This window comes from Castor canadensis, chromosome 18 (assembly GCF_047511655.1).
Source record: "Castor canadensis chromosome 18, mCasCan1.hap1v2, whole genome shotgun sequence".
NCBI classification, from domain to species: Eukaryota; Metazoa; Chordata; class Mammalia; order Rodentia; family Castoridae; genus Castor; species Castor canadensis.
The window spans coordinates 46,786,602-46,804,997 of record NC_133403.1 but is presented as its reverse complement, the minus strand read 5'-3'; the positions used below and the strand labels follow the sequence as shown (position 1 = coordinate 46,804,997).

At 55.9% G+C, this 18,396-nt stretch overlaps 1 protein-coding gene across 1 annotated transcript in view; it reads left to right on the top strand.

Annotated features, from left to right (window-relative positions):
- The first annotated feature begins 513 nt into the window (after positions 1 to 513).
- Galnt9 (polypeptide N-acetylgalactosaminyltransferase 9) overlaps positions 514 to 18,396 on the top strand; it is an 89,898-nt gene continuing 72,015 nt past the window's right edge. Inside the window, exon 1 of the mRNA XM_074060708.1 lies at positions 514 to 827. Coding sequence (XP_073916809.1) covers positions 587 to 827 — 241 coding nt within the window. The 5' untranslated portion in view covers positions 514 to 586. The remainder of the gene's footprint in view (positions 828 to 18,396) is intronic.

Sequence of the window (18,396 nt, the reverse complement as noted above, 5' to 3'; positions counted from 1 at the left end):
CAGGCTCCTGTCACCTGAGCGCCCCACCCGGTGCAGGCCACGCAGCGGGCGCAGCCCTGGCCGGCCATCCCGGGGGTGGGGGGTGGGGGGGTCAAGCTCGGGGTTTAAGCCCGGGGGGAGGGGGAGGGAGGTCCGGGGCTCCCCGCAGGCCTGGCCCGGCCCGGGCCGTGCACGCGCGGGCGCCGCGTGCATGCTGATGAGCGCGAGGCCGCGTCACTGCGCACCGGCGCCGTGGCTGCGGGGCGGGCGGGAGCGGGGCGCGCAGGAGCGGGGCGCGCAGCATCCGAGCGCCCCCCCCCAAACCCCGCTCCACCCACCCCGCTCCACCCACCCAGGCCCAGGCCGCTCCCGCGCCCACCCGGCGGGGCCCTGCGGACGGACGATGCCCGCCGCGCCCCTGCGCGCTGGAGACGTGGCCGCGGCGGCCGGGCGCGCGGAGCCCGCGCGGTGGTGCTGAAGGGACAGCGCCCGCCCCGCGCCGCCGGCTCATGGTCCCCGCAGCGGCCGGCCGCGCCCAGGCTCCCGCGGCCCCCGGTGCCCCCGGGGGATGCCCGGCGGGTGAGGCGGCCCCGCCCGCGCCGCGCTCATGGCGGTGGCCAGGAAGATCAAAACTTTGCTGACGGTCAACATCCTGGTGTTCGTGGGTGTCGTCCTTTTCTCCGTGTACTGCCGCCTGCAGGACCGCTCCGAGGCGCTGGTGCAGGTCGTGCGCGGCGCCGACCGCCCGGCGCGCGGCCGCCACGCCAAGGCCGGAGCGCTGGCCGACCGCGAGGCCATCCTGCAGCGTCTGGACCACCTGGAGGAGGTGGTCTACAACCAGCTCAATGGTGAGCGGCTGACCCCCCCCCACCCACCCACCCACCCGGGGCCAGGGGGACGGTGGGGTGGGCAGGGACAGGCGCTGTGGCTAGTCCAGGGACCAGGACTCACGCCCACCCCAGCACCACCAGCCACCCCACTGGGATCCGAGTCCCCTCGCTTAGGCTGGGAATCGGTGGCCCGCAACAGCAGAGGGCTCTTTGAGGCCTCCGGTGGCAGAGGGCATTGACTTGGATGGCCGTTCATTCATTCGCTCACTTAGTCATCCAGTGGGCACTGGAGAAAACCCCTGCCTCCCTGAAGGTGACTACAAACTTGCTCCCCAGAGAACTTGAAGGAACTTCTGAAGAGGTTCTCAGGGCCTGCTGTGAGTGCAGGTGGCAGCCAGGTCCAGCAGAGGGGCCAGCGGTTTCCAGAGCTGTGACCCTCAGGCTTAGACTGTCTCACTCCCTTCCCCCTGGAGATATGAGGGACGGCCAGTGCTGCCCTTCCCAGGCGGCTGGCTGATCTCCTCCCCCTGGCTGCCAGGAGTGGCTCTGGTGCTGTGACCTCTGTCCCATCCTGTGTGTTCGGGGTGTGGGCAGAAAGTTTTGCTGTAGGAGACGCATGAGGCCCTGGCTGGTACCGTGTGAACAGATAGTCTAGGGTCTCACAGGGCTGGGCAGGACTCAGCCACCTGCAGGGACCCAGGTTGTGGTGCCTGGGAGCCCCTGAGACTTTGAAACTGTCTCTCCCAGCGGTCTCTTTGCTTCACCACTAACATGTAGCGGTCAGCGTCGGTGTCATGGTAGGTCATGACTAATGGCCACAGCTGGTGGAAGCAAGTGCTTTTCTACTTTGGGGTGCAAAGGGTGGATGAGTGCAGAGGCTGCTGCCCATGCCTGGGCCTGCTTGAAGTGCCAGGAAGGAGAACGCTGGTGTGTGTCTACTTCACCGACAGCCTTTCCTTCCTTTCTGTGTGGCTGCTCTCTGCGTTGCCAGCCCCAGCAGCCCCTTCTCAGACGTGCCAGGAAGAGATTGCAGGGACAGATGGCTGGGGCTCCCAGTCTGCCTGCTGCTGGCCTGCCATGGAGGGGGTGAGGCGCGAGGTCGGCCAGGGCGAGATGAGCCTTCGGCAGCCTTGGAACTCAGCCTGGTGGGAGGTCTGTTGTGTTGTCCCCAAGCAGGGGCTGTGTGGTCTGCAGCTTGCTTGCCCTCAGAGAACAGAGACCCCCCCAGCTGCCCGAGTGCCTCCTCCTCACCCACATCCCTGAGATGTTCCTGACAAGCCCCGTGGCTGCTCTGGGCTTTGCTGTTCAGCTGAAACCATAAGAGGAGAAAAGTTGAGTTCCAGCAGACACTTGGCCACTCCGGCAGCATGATTCATCTGCTGGAAGGCGGTGTGCCCCGGTAATAGCACACAGCTTTATTGAAGTGTATTTGCCAGGCTGTTATGGTCTGTTTTATGGGGAGAACTAGAGGATTATATAAAAACACTGGCAGTGCTTTCGGGTTGTGTAACATCATGACGGCCAGCCGCCCGGTGAGCTGTTTCTTTCCCCCACCCTCCAAGGAGAGGAAGAGTCAGGTTCAAGGTGGCAAAAAAGCCACGCCCCTTGATCAATGTTCCTGACATTGCCAGGGAGAGAATGAAGGGCTTTAGGAAGGTGATGTGTGACCCCTGCTCCCCCATCCTCTCCTTGTCTCCTCTCTCCCTCTCCTCTCTTCCTCCTCCTCTACCTTCCCTTTCTTCACCTTCCTGAGCGCTCCCCCTCATCAAATCCCTTCCTTCTCCCCGATTTCCTTTCCTTTTCTCCTTTGCCTCTTCCCCTTTCTCTCTCCTCCCTCTTGGTGCTGAGGCTGCCTTATGTCTGCTCTGTGACCTATGGGCCAGGCAGAGTATCTGAACCTAGTAGCCATTCAGTATTTATTCCAGGAGATGACAAGAACTGGATCTGGAGCCCAGATCCAGTGCTGGCCCCAGTCGAGCCCCCAGGAGAGGTCACTGGAGCATGTTCCCACAAAACCATGTTCCCACAAAGCCCCTCTCCAAGTTTGGCTCATGGTCTGTGGGTCCAAGGGTGTTGAAGAAAACCAGGAGGGCATCCAGGAGGAGGCAGCCTGCTCTCTCCATCATGGCCTGTTCTATTTTAGATCACAGAGATGCAAGATCGATTCCTGAGTTTTCACCTGATACTAATCCAGCTGAGTTTAGAAGGCAGAGGGAGAAATTCAAAGCACAATTGATTTATCGCTTAGATTTTCTTGGCCTTGGCGGCTCCCTGGAATTCTCCCCTAGCTGAAGGAACCAGGCAACAAGAAGGAAGTCCCAGAGGGTGGTGAGGGGTTGGCTTCCTTCTAGCCGGGAGGAGCAGCGGAGGCGTTGGCATGGGGCTGTTCTCCTCACCACCACCCCCAAAGCTGCCAGTGACCTTCACTTGGGATGTCACTGACCTTGTGAAAGCCCCCAGAGTGGTGTGTGCAGATTCAAAGCTGTAGGATCAGGAGAAAATGGTTCGTAAGGCGGCGCGGTGCTGTTCTCTCCCATATGTGCATGAGAGTTTGCGTCTAAATTCAGTGCTCAAGGCAAAAGGAAAATGTTTATGGACAAAAACCGTCTTCTGAATGCCTTAAATTGCTCACAAAGTACAGCACCCACAGTTCCACGCCTGCAGCTGGTGCAGTGAGTTGTAGGAACACTAAACTTCATGACCTCTGAGCTCAACGAAGAAATGCCCCGTTCACATGTCCAGGCCGGGACATGGAGGCGGAGGAGTCTCCCTGCCTCGGCTCCCTGCGGGGTTTGTCCTCTGCTGTCTAAGGAAGCCTAGGCTGGGTGAAAGTGTCCCTTCCTTTCTGCTGCTGGAGGCACTGGCTAATGGCACCCCCGCACTGCTTTTGAAGGGTCATTTCACTTTTTTTAATATAACTTTTAAAAATTATTGTTGTGCTGAGTGGGGGTACATTGTAGCATTTACACATTTCTTACCGTGTATCAAATATATCATACTGGAATTCATCCCCTCCACTGTGCTCTTTCATCCCCCTTGGGAGGGTCATTTCCAGGATCAGAGCCCACCTGTGTGTTAATTCCCTGTAACTTGACCTCACCTGGGCACGAACCGACATCATCTCACGTTATGGTCAAAGCCGTGGGTGGCCTCACGGTTTGGAGAGAAAAGCTGGGAGCAAGGAAGCAGGACGGTGAAGTTATCTAGAAAGTCGGTGGTGGCAGCTGCTAAAAGAGGTCCGTGTTTCAGAAGGACACAGTTATCTGCAGTTATCAAAAGTTAAACATCAGATGTCATTGTGGGCTACCAGGTCAAAGAGGTCCCAGGTCCTGTCCTTGGCAAACCTCCAAGCACTGCTGCCCACCTGCCTGCCCTCACTCTCCCGACCTTCAGGACCTCACCCACGCTCAAGCCGTCTGCCACCCTTGTGTGGCACCTGTCCTGATGTCCCCTCTGAGGCTGGACTTTTGTCTGTTATTCCCAGCGCTGATCCCCGAGGCTTAGGGCAGGCTGTGTGCATAGTGGTCCATGAATATCTGTGAGTGCCTGGATGTTTTTCTGAACAATTCATTGGTTTTCCTAAAATAAGTGTATTTTGAGAGATGATTGTATGTCACCACCATGCCCTTGAATAGAAGGTGCCTGAAAAATAAATGCAGTGTAAACAGCCACACTACGGGATTCCCGCAGGAACCGGGCCCACAGAAGTCCGCTCTGACTGTGTTGAAAGGAAGTGGCTCCAGTGAAGGCAGAGCATTGGGGACACGTAAACACGAGGCTTAGGAGAGTGAGCCAGGCCTGACGGGGAGAGCGGTCGGTCTCACGCTGTGCTGGGGGTTACTCAACTCTGTGCCTGCTTCCTGCCAAGAAGCTTGCTTGGCAAGCCAGGCCTCCAGCACACAGCCCTTGCTTTGGAAGCCCTGGCCAGTGAGTCACACTGAGGCAGTTGAGGGCCAGGGGCTGAGCTGCCTCCAGGGAATGGGGACCCCAGGACTGTAACCAGGAAGCCCCAACCCTACCAGAGTGGAAGTCACAGCACAGTGAGTTTCCAGCGATGAGGCCCTAGTTGAACCAGGTCAGAGGCTGGAAGGAGGGGGCAGGGGACATTGGGACAAGATGCCAGGTCATTGCACAGCCTGTCTTGGACCCTCTGCCTGCAGAGGGGAAACATCTAGGAACAGAGACTTGTCTGCATCGTGGCCTTGGCGGTAGCGACAGGCAGACACTGCTGCTGAGAGGCTGAGAGTGGGGAGCCACACAGATTCCCCTCCTGCTAGGTCAGGCCACTCTCCTGTCCCACTGACGGCTCAGTTCAGCTAGAACCAGCTAGAACAAACGTCACCTGAGGACAGAAAGCTTGTCTCTCTTGTGCTCACCACAAGGTGACGTGGTTCAGTCTGTGCTGTGCACGTGACCAGAGATGGGCAGAGTAGGTGGGAGGTGCAGCTGGAAGAGGCTGGGAGCCCAGGGACGTCCACTCATCTCTGTCTGCCAGGCAGCACACATCCGTCTGCAGCCTCCTGGTGCTCACTGGCACCAGCTTCCAAAAACGGGCTTCCAGACTGGTGATGTGGCTCCAGTTGTAGAGCACCCGCCTCATAAGTGTGAGGCCCTGAGTTCAAACCCCATAACCGCCAAAAACAAACAAACAAACAAACAAACAAATAAACAAAAAGGGGCTTCGTTCATCTGCACAGTTCCACTGTGGAAATGCTGGAGGGCGCTCGGCCTATCAGGGAAAGAGACTGCAAGCAGAAAGTGTTTCTCATTCATTCAGGGTTTTAATTCTAAAGGGCTCATGGCTGGTTCCAGATGGCCTTCTTCCCTTTCTGGGGCTGCTTTGTGAGCCACGGTGCTCTAACATGGCCAGTGCAAGCAGTCAGGGCTGCAGGGTTGTATAGATGGTCACAGATAGCTGGACATGTTCTCTCATGCAGAGTCCTGGTGGTCTTGCGTCTCTGTGGCAGCACAGGTAATTCATGAGAGTGTGGAAACATGGCTCGCACCCCAGCTGGAGCAGAGCCTAGCTCCATAGCTACATAGGTTTTGGGGTATGTGTCTGGATTGCTCTTCCATTCCCCGTGAATCCTGAGGTGTGCAGGGCCCTTGGAGCAGCCATGGTTATCTCTCCCTCGGTCGGGAAAATTGGGAGCATTTTGATTTTGCTTGTTCTTCCTCCTGCCTGGGCTGAGGACCCCCGTCTTTATTGGGAATCTGGCTGCATCCAACCACAGGTGTGTGAGACCCCGATCCTGCTTCTCTTGCTGTGCAACCCTGCACCCTGCACCCAGACCCTTGGGACAGGAGGCCGGTGGACCCTCCCATGCCATTTCCCTGAGACTGGGCCTGGCAGAGCGGGCTGTGTCTGTAGATGTTGGCTGCAAATCCTGAGGGTCTAGGCATCTAGGAAAAAAGTGGGTGCAGGTGGTGACCCCTTCCTGGGAGCACTGTGGGGCCAAGTGATTGCATTTGCAATTCAGCTCAGCAATCTGCATCTTTCAGAGTCCAGGAACCACAAGCAGAAAGGATGGGTTATCCCTGGTTGGCTGGAAACTCCCCCCAAATACATCTATAAATGTTTATATTAGAGCTGTCCCTGAAGACATGCAGGTGGGATCGGGATCTCAGGGTCGGCACAGTTTCTTCATTCTGTCCCAAAGAGGCAAAGATGCCTTCGGAGGGAAAAGTGGCCAGAGCAGCAGCACTGGGGAAGGAGAGGGGAGACACACAGTAGAAACAGCAGCTTGGCCGGGTTCCCCTTCAGCTCCCCTTCAGGAACTCCACCGGGAAGGGAAGAAGTCAAGGGGTCCTCTTACCAGCTCAGCATAGTCCTTCCTAGCAGCTGAGACAAGTCTGACAGCTCCTCTATTTCCACTCTCAGGAAAGACAGATTTGCTTTCAGGCACTCAGTGACAGAGATCAAGTGGGTGGTTGGGGTCTAGGACAGCGTGAGGGTTGAACTGTGTGCCCCCAAAGTTCACGTGACCTGAACCTCAGAATATGGCCATAAGTGGAAATGAGGTCTTTGCCGCTGTCATTAAGGGTGAGGTGGTGCTGGGTCTGGCGAGCCTGCTTCTTTATAAGAACAGAAGAAAAGGCAAAGACAAGGGGAGGTGGCCATGTGAGGGCAGAGGCAGAGACTGGAGTGAAGTGGCCACAAGCCAAGGGATGCATGGAGCCTCCAGGAGCAGGGGGATCCTCTTTGGAGCCTTCACAGAGACAAGATTCTGCCCACACCTGGATCTCAGACTTCTGAGCTCTGCCTGGGGAGAAGATGGTTGTGTTAGACCCTTAGGGGTGGGCTGTGTGGCAGTGGCCAGAGACCCTCACACAGAAGGGCAGTCAGGGTCACCCCTGGACCGTGTTTGAACTGAGATATGAATGAAGAGACAGCATGGATCTCAGAGGATCTGGGGGGGGCAGGCAGGGTGGGTGTCAGCAGGTGCAAAGGCCCTGTGGAGGCCTGAGCATCCCAGAAAGTGGAGAAGGCAGAGAAGTGTGGTGTGAGGTCATGTCTGGGCCTTCTTGGTCCCCTCAACGTTTGTAGCTGAGAGGTTCCTGGGGTGGGAGGTGACAAGGATGTGCTTGCTGTTCCGGGATAATGCAGATTTCATCTAAAGTAGTGTCTTCTGTCTGACTGGTATTTTTTTAACAAATTTCTTATTAGGATATATTCATTATATGGGGGGGATTCATAGTGACAATTCCAATTATGCATTATTACGTTGTCCCCATCGTTTCTCCCCCTCAACCCCCTCCCCACCCACTTAAAGCAACCGCAAGAGGTTTCTTAGTTCTGTTTCATATGGGAGCGTGAAGTCTATCAACCATACACCCTCACCTTAATCTTCCTTCACCCTCCCCTCCCATTAGGATCTCCCCCACACTGTACCTATTTTGCAGTCCTGTTTTTCATTATTAATATTTAAGTTGGGGTTTCTCAATGGATGCCCTCTGTGGCTGTGCTTTACCTTGGTCTCCTCATGACTGGTGGGTTTTAAAGCATGTTCCTCTCCGATCTTTAGGGTCCAAACCTGCTCGGCACAGCACACAATGTTCTTCTGATTAGCAGAGAGGAAACCCAAGGTTCTGGAGTGACCTGAGAGTCAGGCTGTCCCCAGTCAGTGCTGGACGGTGCCCATGACCTTGGCTAGGGCTTCTCAACCCAGGTCTGTAGACATCAGGCCCAGGCCGCTTTGTCCTGGGGTGTCCTGGGAGATGCCACCTCCGCCAAACATCTGCTCTCATAAAGGGTGCGGCATGGACCGTGACACAGCCTGGCTCCACCCTTCCCTGTGGGCCTCACCTGCCCCTCTGGGCCTCAGTTCCCTGACCTGGGAAGTGGACTAAAGGATTAGCACGGGGAAGGAACCCCTTCATCTGTAACAGGTGGGTTGAGCACACACTTCAGCATCCAGAGCCTTGGGGGTGCCCAAGACATCCTTAGAGACCCGAATCACAGCTTGAGGGGCTTCCCCTCTGCCTCCTCCACCTCCTGGCCATGGTGACAGGACAGTTCCAGTCAATGGCAGATTCCAGACCTTCCCACCTCCCTCCTGAACCGTGAGAAGCTGTTCCCTGGCTCCAGGTCTCTGGCCAGCTGGCACATCTGGCCAGACTTTAATTGCTGTGTTGTTTTCATTTTCTGTTTACGGGGATCTTAGACAAATGATGCAGAGTTTCTATTATTGGTCACAATATATTACTTAAGAAACAGATTTATTTAATTCAAAAGATGAGTCAGTTTAAAGGAAACTGCTAAGTAATATGCACTTGAGCGTTTGAAAGGATGGATGAGCAAAAGGGAGGGAGGGGAGCCTAGTGCGGGGTGGCCCTGGGGCTCCGGCCTGCCTGGTCTCCCATGGCCACCCATGGGAGTCAGGGCTAGTGGAGGAAGACGCCTGGACACAGTGCTCTGCCTGGGGTGCTCTGTGGCTGGATGCACTGGGGAGAGGTGGCAGGTTAGAATCAAGTCACCATCTGAGGCCTAGCCAGTGCTGGCCCAGAGAGGGAGATGGACACTCTCCCTGCTGGACCAGCCTTGTCACTATTTGCCTGTGCGCATGCATAGGGAAGAGACAGAGGTGCTGTGTGCTCCCCACAATTGCACTGGAGAGTGGATATTGAAGCAAACCAGACCTGGGGGAGGTGAAAAGGGACAGGTGCCCTACAGTGACTCCCAGGTAGTGACTCCCAGGTAGTGACTCTGGTGCCTCCCAGGCAGCAGAGTTCAGACCTCGTGTCAGCAAATCCCTGGGCTCCACCCCAGGAGGGCCAGTGTGGGCCCCAAAACTGCACTTCAGCCACATCATGTCGCCCGTGCTTCTTCCTTCTCAGCATGGACGCTGTGTGTGCCATCCTGCACCAACTCGATGTCATGTTGACAACTCCCCCTGTGTTGGGAGAGGAACCCCAAAGCCTGGGAGGGACTGTGGTGGGCTCCTAGGCCCTACCCCAGACCCTGAGAAGGAGGCACAGTGGCCAATGCCCCAGGTGCTTCCACTGCTCACCCCACGGCACCTCCATTTCTGGGCTGGGCCCGTCCACGGCCCTAAGCACCAAAGGATCCCAGCTGTTCTGGTGGACAGTCTTGCTCTGCCATTCACCTGTCCCAAGGCCATGGTCCTGGGTCCTGCTTAGAGAGCCCCTTGGATGACTTGGCTGCTGGTACTTTGTTTTTAAGAAAATAAGCCAAGTGCAATTGTCCCTTACAAGTCAGTCCCCAACGCTGGACGTGTGCCATGGAGCCCCCACCCAGCTCTGGGCTCTCGGCCACCCCTGCAGCTGACAGTACCTCCTCCTGCCGTTTCCCATCCTGCTTAGGAGTAGATCTGGTTGCAGGACCAGAGAGGCCAAGCCTGGCTGGTGTGGAGGAAGCTGGCTGGGGCCAGTGGCCATGCCTGAGTGACTTGGTGCCCAGCAGGGCCTCTCAGGCTGAGGGGCTCAGGCCACAGCAGCTTTTGACCTGCCAGGAAGATTTTATAAAAGGAAAAGTCTCAGCATGAGTTTACCAAATTTGTGGTACCCGTTAGATGTTTCTGTATCACGAATGGGTGTTTTTGATAGACGTGCAGAGAGCAATGTGTTGTGCTGCTCATAAGATGGGCTGGAGTCGGTGAGACCGCTGCTTCTCGCGGTGGACGGCAAGGGGGTTCGGTGCACTGCACACCCGAGTGTCACAGAATAAGCACCTGTGCAGGTCCTCGGCGTCCCTCAGGTTACCTGCAGCTGTCACCCCCATGCAAAGACTGAGCTCTTTGAGAAAGGTGCCCAGGTTCCTGCTGCTGCCCCGGCATGAGTGCCTGGGGAAGGGCCCCGCACTGGTCCTGGGGGGCCAATGGACATTGGTGGCATGTGGGAGGTGAGCTGACCATTGGCTCATGGGGCCAGGTGGATCCAGCCATGGGCAATTGGGACGCCTCTTGCTTGGTTACATGTGAATGGTGGCCCAGCGCCGTGTGACTTTCAGATGGGACATTATGCAGGTGACAAGTCTGTGTATGACGAGCTGAGCCTGAGGTCCAGTTGTGCTTTTCATATGAACAATTTTTTCAGTGTTAAACTCAAATTTCTTTAAATACAGAGTAAGCCCTGGGAAGAGCGTACATGTTTTATTCAAATATATACCAAAAAGCCGGTCACAATTTGTGTCCCAAGTGCCTTGTGAGGATGCAGCAGGGTCAGCCAGCCTCTGTGCTGTTACCTTGTCACCTCCGCGGTGTCCCTAGGGTGGCCCCTCCGGCTGCGTATTCCATGCTATAAAGCACTTCACCTTGTTCGGTTCTCTTTTGACAAAAGTCGCGGCACCCTAGCCATGCTAAAGACACTCGGGCCAGTCCTGAGGAAAGTGGGCAGAGCTCCACCTTCGTGTCCTCTCGTCCTCACGAGGGACAGAGCGTCCAGGATAGGTGAGTTTGGCAGTTTCCTTCGGTCATGGTAACAAATGACCACAACTTGGTGACTTTAGCAGTACACTTTCATTCTCACAGTCTGGATTCAGAACTTTGGCCTGGATCTGCCAGCTCAGTCCAGGTGTGGCCAGGCCTGGTTCTGATGGAGGTCCCCAAGCAGATCCTTCCCAGCTCCTCAAGGTGCCGCACATGTCTCCCGCTGGTCTTCAGAGCTGAGAGCCTGCCATTCCACCCCTTCCTTCCACTCTCAAGACCCCAAGATCACACTGATGCACACCACTCACCAGCTCTGCCTCCTCTCCGTCCCCTTCTCTGTGAGCCACCTGCTCCCAGGTTCAGGGGCTGAACGCACCCAGCTTTGGGGAGGGGCCATTGCTCTGCTGTCCACAGAAAGCAAAGCATAGACAGTACTGAATAGTGACCAGGGTCAGGGGAAGCAGGTGAAGGAGGCTGAAGTGTGGTGGAGACCTTGGCACTTTCAATGGTGCCCAGACCGGGCCTCACAAGCGAGGCCTAACAGTGGGGGATGGGTGTGACCAGTGATGCCTGGGGCTCAGGCCCAGCCAGTGCAAAGGTCCGGGGCCAGCAGCGCTTGGTGTCCTGGAGGAGTAGCCAGCCAAGGGAGTCAGGGAGGGACTGTGGACCAGTGGGGACCAGATCATGGGGACTTTACGTCTGCATTCCCTTTCTTGGTCTGACTGCATTTCTGCAGGTGCCTCCAGCCTCTCTAACGGCACAGGAGAGTGGCACCGGCAGGGCTGGGTGGGAGGCCAGTATGCAGCCACCAAACGTTGGAGTCTGGGGACAGCAGAGGTGTGCGCCATCTCTGGACCTCGTGGTTTAATGGATGGTTTTCTGCTGGTCACTATAGCAGAGGGAAGGCTGACATGTGACAGTCTGGCAGCACAAGCACAGGTGAGCATCCAGGTCAGAAAACCCACAACCAAGTCCGCCTCCTGCCAGCTGCCCCAAGAGATCAGAGGGGGAGGCTGGAGGTGTGGGTGCAAGCACATGTGTGGACGTGGGGTGCAGTGTAAGATGTAGGGTGCAGTGCGGGAAGTGGGGTGCAGTGTGGGATGTGGGGGGCAGTGTGGGAAGTGGGGTATGGTGCGGGAAGTGGGGTGCAGTGAGGTATGTGGGGTGCAGTTTGGGATGTGGGGTGCAGTTTGGGATGTGGGGTGCAGTGTAAGATGTAGGATGCAGTGCGGGAAGTGGGGGGCAGTGTGGGAAGTGGGGTATGGTGCGGGATGTGGGGTGCGGTGCAGAAGTGGGGTGCAGTGCGAGAAGTGGGTTGCAGTGTGGAATGTGGGGTGCAGTGAGCTATGTGGGGTGCAGTGCGGGAAGTGGGGTGCAGTATGTGGGTTGCAGTGTGGAATGTGGGGTGCAGTGTGGGAAGTGGGTGCACTTTGGGAAGTGGAGTGCAGTTTGGGACATGCGGTGCAGTGCGGGACGTGGGGTGCAGTGCGGGAAGTGGGGTGCAGTGAGGTATGTGGGGTGCAGTGTGGAATGTGGGGTGCAGTGCGGGAAGTGGGGTGCAGTGTGGGAAGTGGGGTGCAGTGAGGTATGTGGGGTGCAGTGCGGGACGTGGGGTGCAGTGCGGAAGTGGGGTGCAGTGTGGGACGTGGGGTGCAGTGAGGTATGTGGGGTGCAGTGCGGGACGTGGGGTGCAGTGTGGTATGTGAGGTGCAGTGAGGTATGTGGGGTGCAGTGAGGTATGTGGGGTGCAGTGCGGGAAGTGGGGTGCAGTGCGGAAGTGGGGTGCAGTGCGGGACGTGGGGTGCAGTGAGGTATGTGGGGTGCAGTGCGGGAAGTGGGGTGCAGTGTGGGATGTGGGGTCCAGTGTAAGATGTAGGGTGCAGTGCGGGAAGTGGGGTGCAGTGCGGAAGTGGGGTGCAGTGCAGAAGTGGGGTGCAGTGAGGTATGTGGGGTGCAGTGCGGGACGTGGGGTGCAGTGCGGGAAGTGGGGTGCAGTGTGGGATGTGGGGTCCAGTGTAAGATGTAGGGTGCAGTGCGGGAAGTGGGGTGCAGTGCGGGAAGTGGGGTGCAGTGCGCAAGTGGGGTGCAGTGCGGGGCGTGGGGTGCAGTGTGGCTGTGAGGGGCCGCCTCAGCTGTGCACGTGCCGTCTGTCGTGGAACTTGTCCTGTCATGGGCAGTACCTGGCCCCCACCCTCCCTCAGCTGTGGAAGCCACGACGGTCTCCCACTCTCGCCAAGGGTCCCCCGGGGACCCCGCGTTGCTATGCGTGTGCTCGGTGGGCTGTGTCCTGGGCAGGGTGTGTGGATGGTCCTGGCGTTGCTTTAGGAGACCTGCAGCACTGAGGATTTCTGGGCCCCCGCCCTGGGCAGGTGAGGGGTGAGGCAGGTTGGGGCAGCGCCGTGGACAGCTCCCCATGGACGGCAGCTGGGGCTACGTGGGCCAGAAGGCCGGGCCTCCTCCTGGGATTTTCCATCTTCCCAGGGAGGCAAGAAAGAAGGTCATGGGCGGAGGCTGGGAGTTGCAAATTACCTTCCTTTTCTTTCTCTTTTGGAACATCTATAGCACTGAGAAAAATTCTAAAGTGTGTGCTTGGCCGCTCGTTATCTATAAAAGGACGCCACACAATGTGGACTGGGTCTGGTTGGGCTGAGACCCAGTCTGCCAGCATCTGGGAGATGTGGTGCTCCCTCTGCAAGGTCAGGGTCCTGGGGAGCGCGCTGAGCGCCCCAGACGAGCTGCAAGCCTGTGGCTTCAGTGCCCAGTGCCCAAAACTGGGCTCCTATCCGTGCCCAAGACCTTTCTGGCGGGGGGCAGGGAGGGAGGAAGGGTGAGGAGAATGGAGCCTGGGAGCATGCTAAGGGCGGCCAGTGGGCAGCTGCCTGGACACTCCTTGGACTCTGTCCTTGGCATCCTCACTGTCTTTGGAGAAAGTTCTTGGGGGGGAGCTGCCCTCCTTCGCACACTCAGAACCCCCTCCCACTCCTCACCGTCTGACTGAGGCTCAGGACAGGGTCTGCTTGCCCAGCACAGAGGGGTTTCCCGGGACGGGTTCCATGTTCACCATGAGGGGGGTGAAGGAGCAGTTCTAAGCACGGGAGGGGTGTGGCACATTTGGTCCCTGCAGACACCTGTGAAAGCCATCATTTGTCCCTCCATTCTGCCCAAGAGAAGACCAGGGCTTTCGAGGTTGCGATGGCAGAGGTGGTGCAGGCATGGCCCCAATATCTCCGTGAGCTGAGCCAAGCCAAGAAGACCTGACCTCGTTAGTCAGGGTCGGGTGTTACAGCTCCTACATCTTACAGCAAGAAGGGGCTATTTTTATTTTTAACAGAACTGTCCATCAGGTAAGCTTTGGGTACAGTCCCAATCCAAAACCCAGTAAGAATCACAGGCAGTATCCAGGTTATGCAAGAGATGGTTTTCACACTATTTTCAGAAAACTGGGCTTGAGCACTTAGCAGTAGACAGGGAGGCAAAAAGACTATCTAATAGAAACCAAGTGTCATGGTTCTAATGGACTGAGGAGCTGGACCGCCTTTTCAGAACCCCAGTTCCACCTGCATGGCCTTGGTCAAGGGTTGTAATGTCCTGCTTCTCAGTGTCTTCCTCTGCAGAATGGGATGATGATGGTGCTAACATTTGGTGTTAGCTGGATCTTGGTCCATATCCCAACTGGGTGACCTTGGGAAGATCACTACCTCTCTCTGAGCCTTGGTTTCCACTTCTGTGAAATGTGAAAAGTTATCCCTCCATGATAGGATTATTGAGATTAAGCAAGATGCATGCAAAGTGCTTGATGAGGTGCCTGACATGTAGTTGGCCCTCAGAAATGTCAGCACAGATGGAGAAAGAGTTGAAATTAGGAAGAATTTGGATAAATGGAGAGAATGATGCCTGACACATAATAGGTACTTGATATAGATTTATTGACTGATGGGAGGGGTGGATGGTTGGGTGGGTGGGTGGATGGGTGGATGGGAGGATGGATGGATGGATGGGTGGATGGGTAGGTGGGTGGGTGGATGGATGGGTGGATGGGTGGGTGGATGGGTGGGTGGATGGATGGATGGGTGGGTGGATGGGTGGATGGGTGGGTGGATGGGTGGATGGATGGATGGGTGGGTGGGTGGGTGGATGGTTGGGTGGGTGGATGGATGGGTGGATGGGTGGGTGGGCAGATGGATGGATGGGTGGATGAGCAGATGGATAGATGGGTGGATGGATGGGTGGATGGGAGGATGGATGGATGGATGGATGGGTGGATGGGTGGATGGATGGGTGGGTGGGTGAGTGAATGGTTGGGTGGGTGGGTGGATGGGTAGATGGGAGGATGGATGGATGGATGGGTGGATGGGTAGGTGGGTGGGTGGATGGATGGGTGGATGGGTGGATGGGCGGATGGGTGGGTGGGCAGATGGATGGATGGGTGGGCGGATGGGTGGATGGGTGGGTGGATGGGTGGGTGGGTGGGTGGGTGGATGGTTGGGTGGGTGGATGGATGGGTGGATGGGTGGGTGGGCAGATGGATGGATGGGTGGATGAGCAGATGGATAGATGGGTGGATGGATGGGTGGATGGGAGGGTGGATGGGTGGGTGGATGGATGGGTGGATGGATGGATGGATGGGTGGATGGGTGGATGGATGGGTGGGTGGGTGAGTGAATGGTTGGGTGGGTGGGTGGATGGATGGATGGGAGGATGGATGGATGGATGGGTGGGTGGATGGATGGGTAGGTGGGTGGGTGGATGGATGGATGGGCGGATGGGTGGGTGGGTGGATGGATGGATGGCTGCATGATGGGAGAATGGGTAGGTGAATGAATAGATGGACAGGTGTGTGTTTGGGGGGTGGGTTTATGGATAGATGGATGGATAGATGGGTAAATATCTGAGGAGAAACTGTAGGAGTGAGCAAAAGCAAGCATTGAGAAGATAGTATCTGGAATGTCTGGAGTAGGTAAGAAGGTAGGTTAGATCCCAATGGACCCACATAGAGGTAAACATCCCTCTTGTGCCACATTTGAGCCTGGCAAAAGTGTGGGGCTGAGCTTGGGCTCAGCAGAGAGAGCATCATTCCTGGGGTCAGAGCCACAGAGTCACAGATACCGCCTGGGACTGCAGGGTGTACTCACTGCCCCCAACACTGGGGAGGCACCTTGGGTTCTAGAACTCAGATTCCTCCTCCTCTTCCCTGGTGGCTCTGTGAATCTGCTCCAGTTTGATGCAAGCCCTGCCCTGGCTGACTTAGCTGCAGACGCTGGCTCAGAACAGTGGTCTTCATAATCTGGGGCCTTCAGGCCTCTTCCTGCTCCCGACTTAGACTGTCTGGGTGTCCTGGCTCGTTGCCTTGCTGCAGCTCTGGTCTCTGCATCTGCCCACCTCCCGAGTCCTCTGGTCCTCAGGACCCCACAGAGCATTTGTTATGGGGCCACAATGACCCTATTTTAGTTGAGTGACTGGGATCCTGAATACTTTGCAGTTGATAGCATGGACCAAGAAATATGGACAGGTCCATGTTGAGAAATGCCACTGCTGCAGAAGGGCAAAGAGTACCAAGAGCTGAAAGCTTGGTGCCAGGGGCTGTGCTGGCACGTCAGGACCCTCTCCACCCCACAACAGCTCCCAGCCAGGTTGTCACTGTCACCGACAAGGTGGGGAAGCCAAGGCATACCGGGCTAGGATTTTTGCCTAAAATTTGGACATGGGTGAAGGTGGGACTTGAATTTGGGTGACTTGGCTCCAGCATCCAGGTGCTTGCCCACTGGGTTAGCAGGTTGGACTCAGACTCTTTTCAACCTCATTTGGGGTGTTGCGGGGTGGGGACACAGGCTGGAGCAGGAGCAGGAGAGCTAAATGAAAGACTTGACTCTGTCCTCTTGGCCTTGTGTTGATAGGAGATTCCAGCACTGCCTGAGAGCTGCTGGCTGTTCTCCTGGAGAGCATCCAAGTGCAGGGCACCATGTGCAGGGCACTGTTGCCTGGGTAGAGCTCTGGGAACAGCACCCTGGCTCTGGTTCTTTCTCCCTCTAACTGAGAGTCCCATTAATTAATTAATGCATCATTTGCCATCCATCCATTCATTTATAAATTCATTCATCTATCAATTTATAAATCCAACCATCCATTCATCCATTCATTTATTCACCCATCCATCCATCCATCCATCGGTCCATCCACCTATCTATCTGTCCATCTATCCATCCATTCATCTGTCCATCCATCAGTCCATCCATCCATCCATCCATCCATCCATCCACAAGAACTCTCTGAGCACCTGCTGTCAGCTCTATTCTGTGCTTTAGGAGTGAGCAAGACAGCCATCCCTTCTGTTGGAGGCAGCAGGAGTCTGAGGGAGCTGAGTCCTCTGTACCACCAGTCCTCATGTGTGGATTCCTGAGGTCCCCTGCTGTCTGTGACCCCGGATTCCCGGGGTTAGGATCTGAGCAGAGAACTGAGCCCCATGGCACAGAATCTGTGCAGCATCAGAGGACAGAACAGGGGCCAACACTGATGGTCTCAGCACTACAGTCAGGGGTCACCACTGAGATGACAGATACCCAGACAGCCCCCATCCTTCCTCCCACCAATCATTAGACCCAGTGTGTGGAGCAGGCCATGAGACAACTGTGCTCTTATGGTGACGGGAAGAGCTGAGAAGTCCTGTGTGCCAGGCGCTCCAAGTCACTCTCTACTCCCTACCCCCTACTCTTGTGCTTTGGCCCCATAAATACTCATTTTGGTTGAACACAGTATTATGTATGAAGATTTATCAAACTCTGTATTGGTCTTGGTGAGGATATATTTTACAGGTATTACCATGTCCTGCAAAATATTCATGACTTCATAGTTTTAGAAGGACAGTCAGTCTTTTTGGTATTGACAATATGTTATTAGTTTGGGTCCTCAGGGAATCTTAAAAGACCTGTCTGTAATGAAATTAGCTGTTGTATTTGGATAAAGCGGATAAAATTGAAGTTGGGAAAGGGAGAGATGTTATCTATAGCTAGGCAAACCAGAGGCTCTCGTTTTTATCTCCACCTTGTGATCATCAAAATTAATAGTCAGGCACATTAAATCAGGCTGCATTTTTATGGGGGAAGTGAGAGAGGGCCAGGAGGCTGGCAGGATGTCCTGTTTGTCCCCAGCCCTCTCTCTCTCCACCCACACACTCCATGTATTAGGCAACCAAGGTCAAAGACCCATAAAAGACACTGTGTGGAGTCCTGGTAGGTAATGGCTATTTTCCCACCACTGCAAACAGTGAAGTCCTGCTTGCTGGACAGAGGTTAGGATGGAGACTGCTGGTGTCTTCGGGATCCAAGGCAGCATGAGGATGGGTGTCCAATGTGAACTCTAGTCTGAAGTCAGCCTTTGGTGCTCCTGCTGACTTTCTCTCACAGTGTCTTGTCTGCTTGTGTGCCTTGTTATTCTTTGTCACTGAACTGTTATCTGCAGGCACGTTTGCCCTGGGGACAGAGCTAGTTTCCCTAGGGGAAGATTGTCTTGTTCCCCCAGGGCTCCTGGGGGCTCTGTGCAGCACCTTCAGTCAAGTTCAAGTCCTGAGGGTCAGCCAGGCCAAAGCTGTGTCCACACGTGGACAGCCTGCTGGGCTTTGCTCTCACTCACCTGTTTTAGGAGGGAGGGTTTTCTATTTGAGTCTTTTTGACTCCTCTGATCTCTTTCCCTTTGAAACGTCTGGT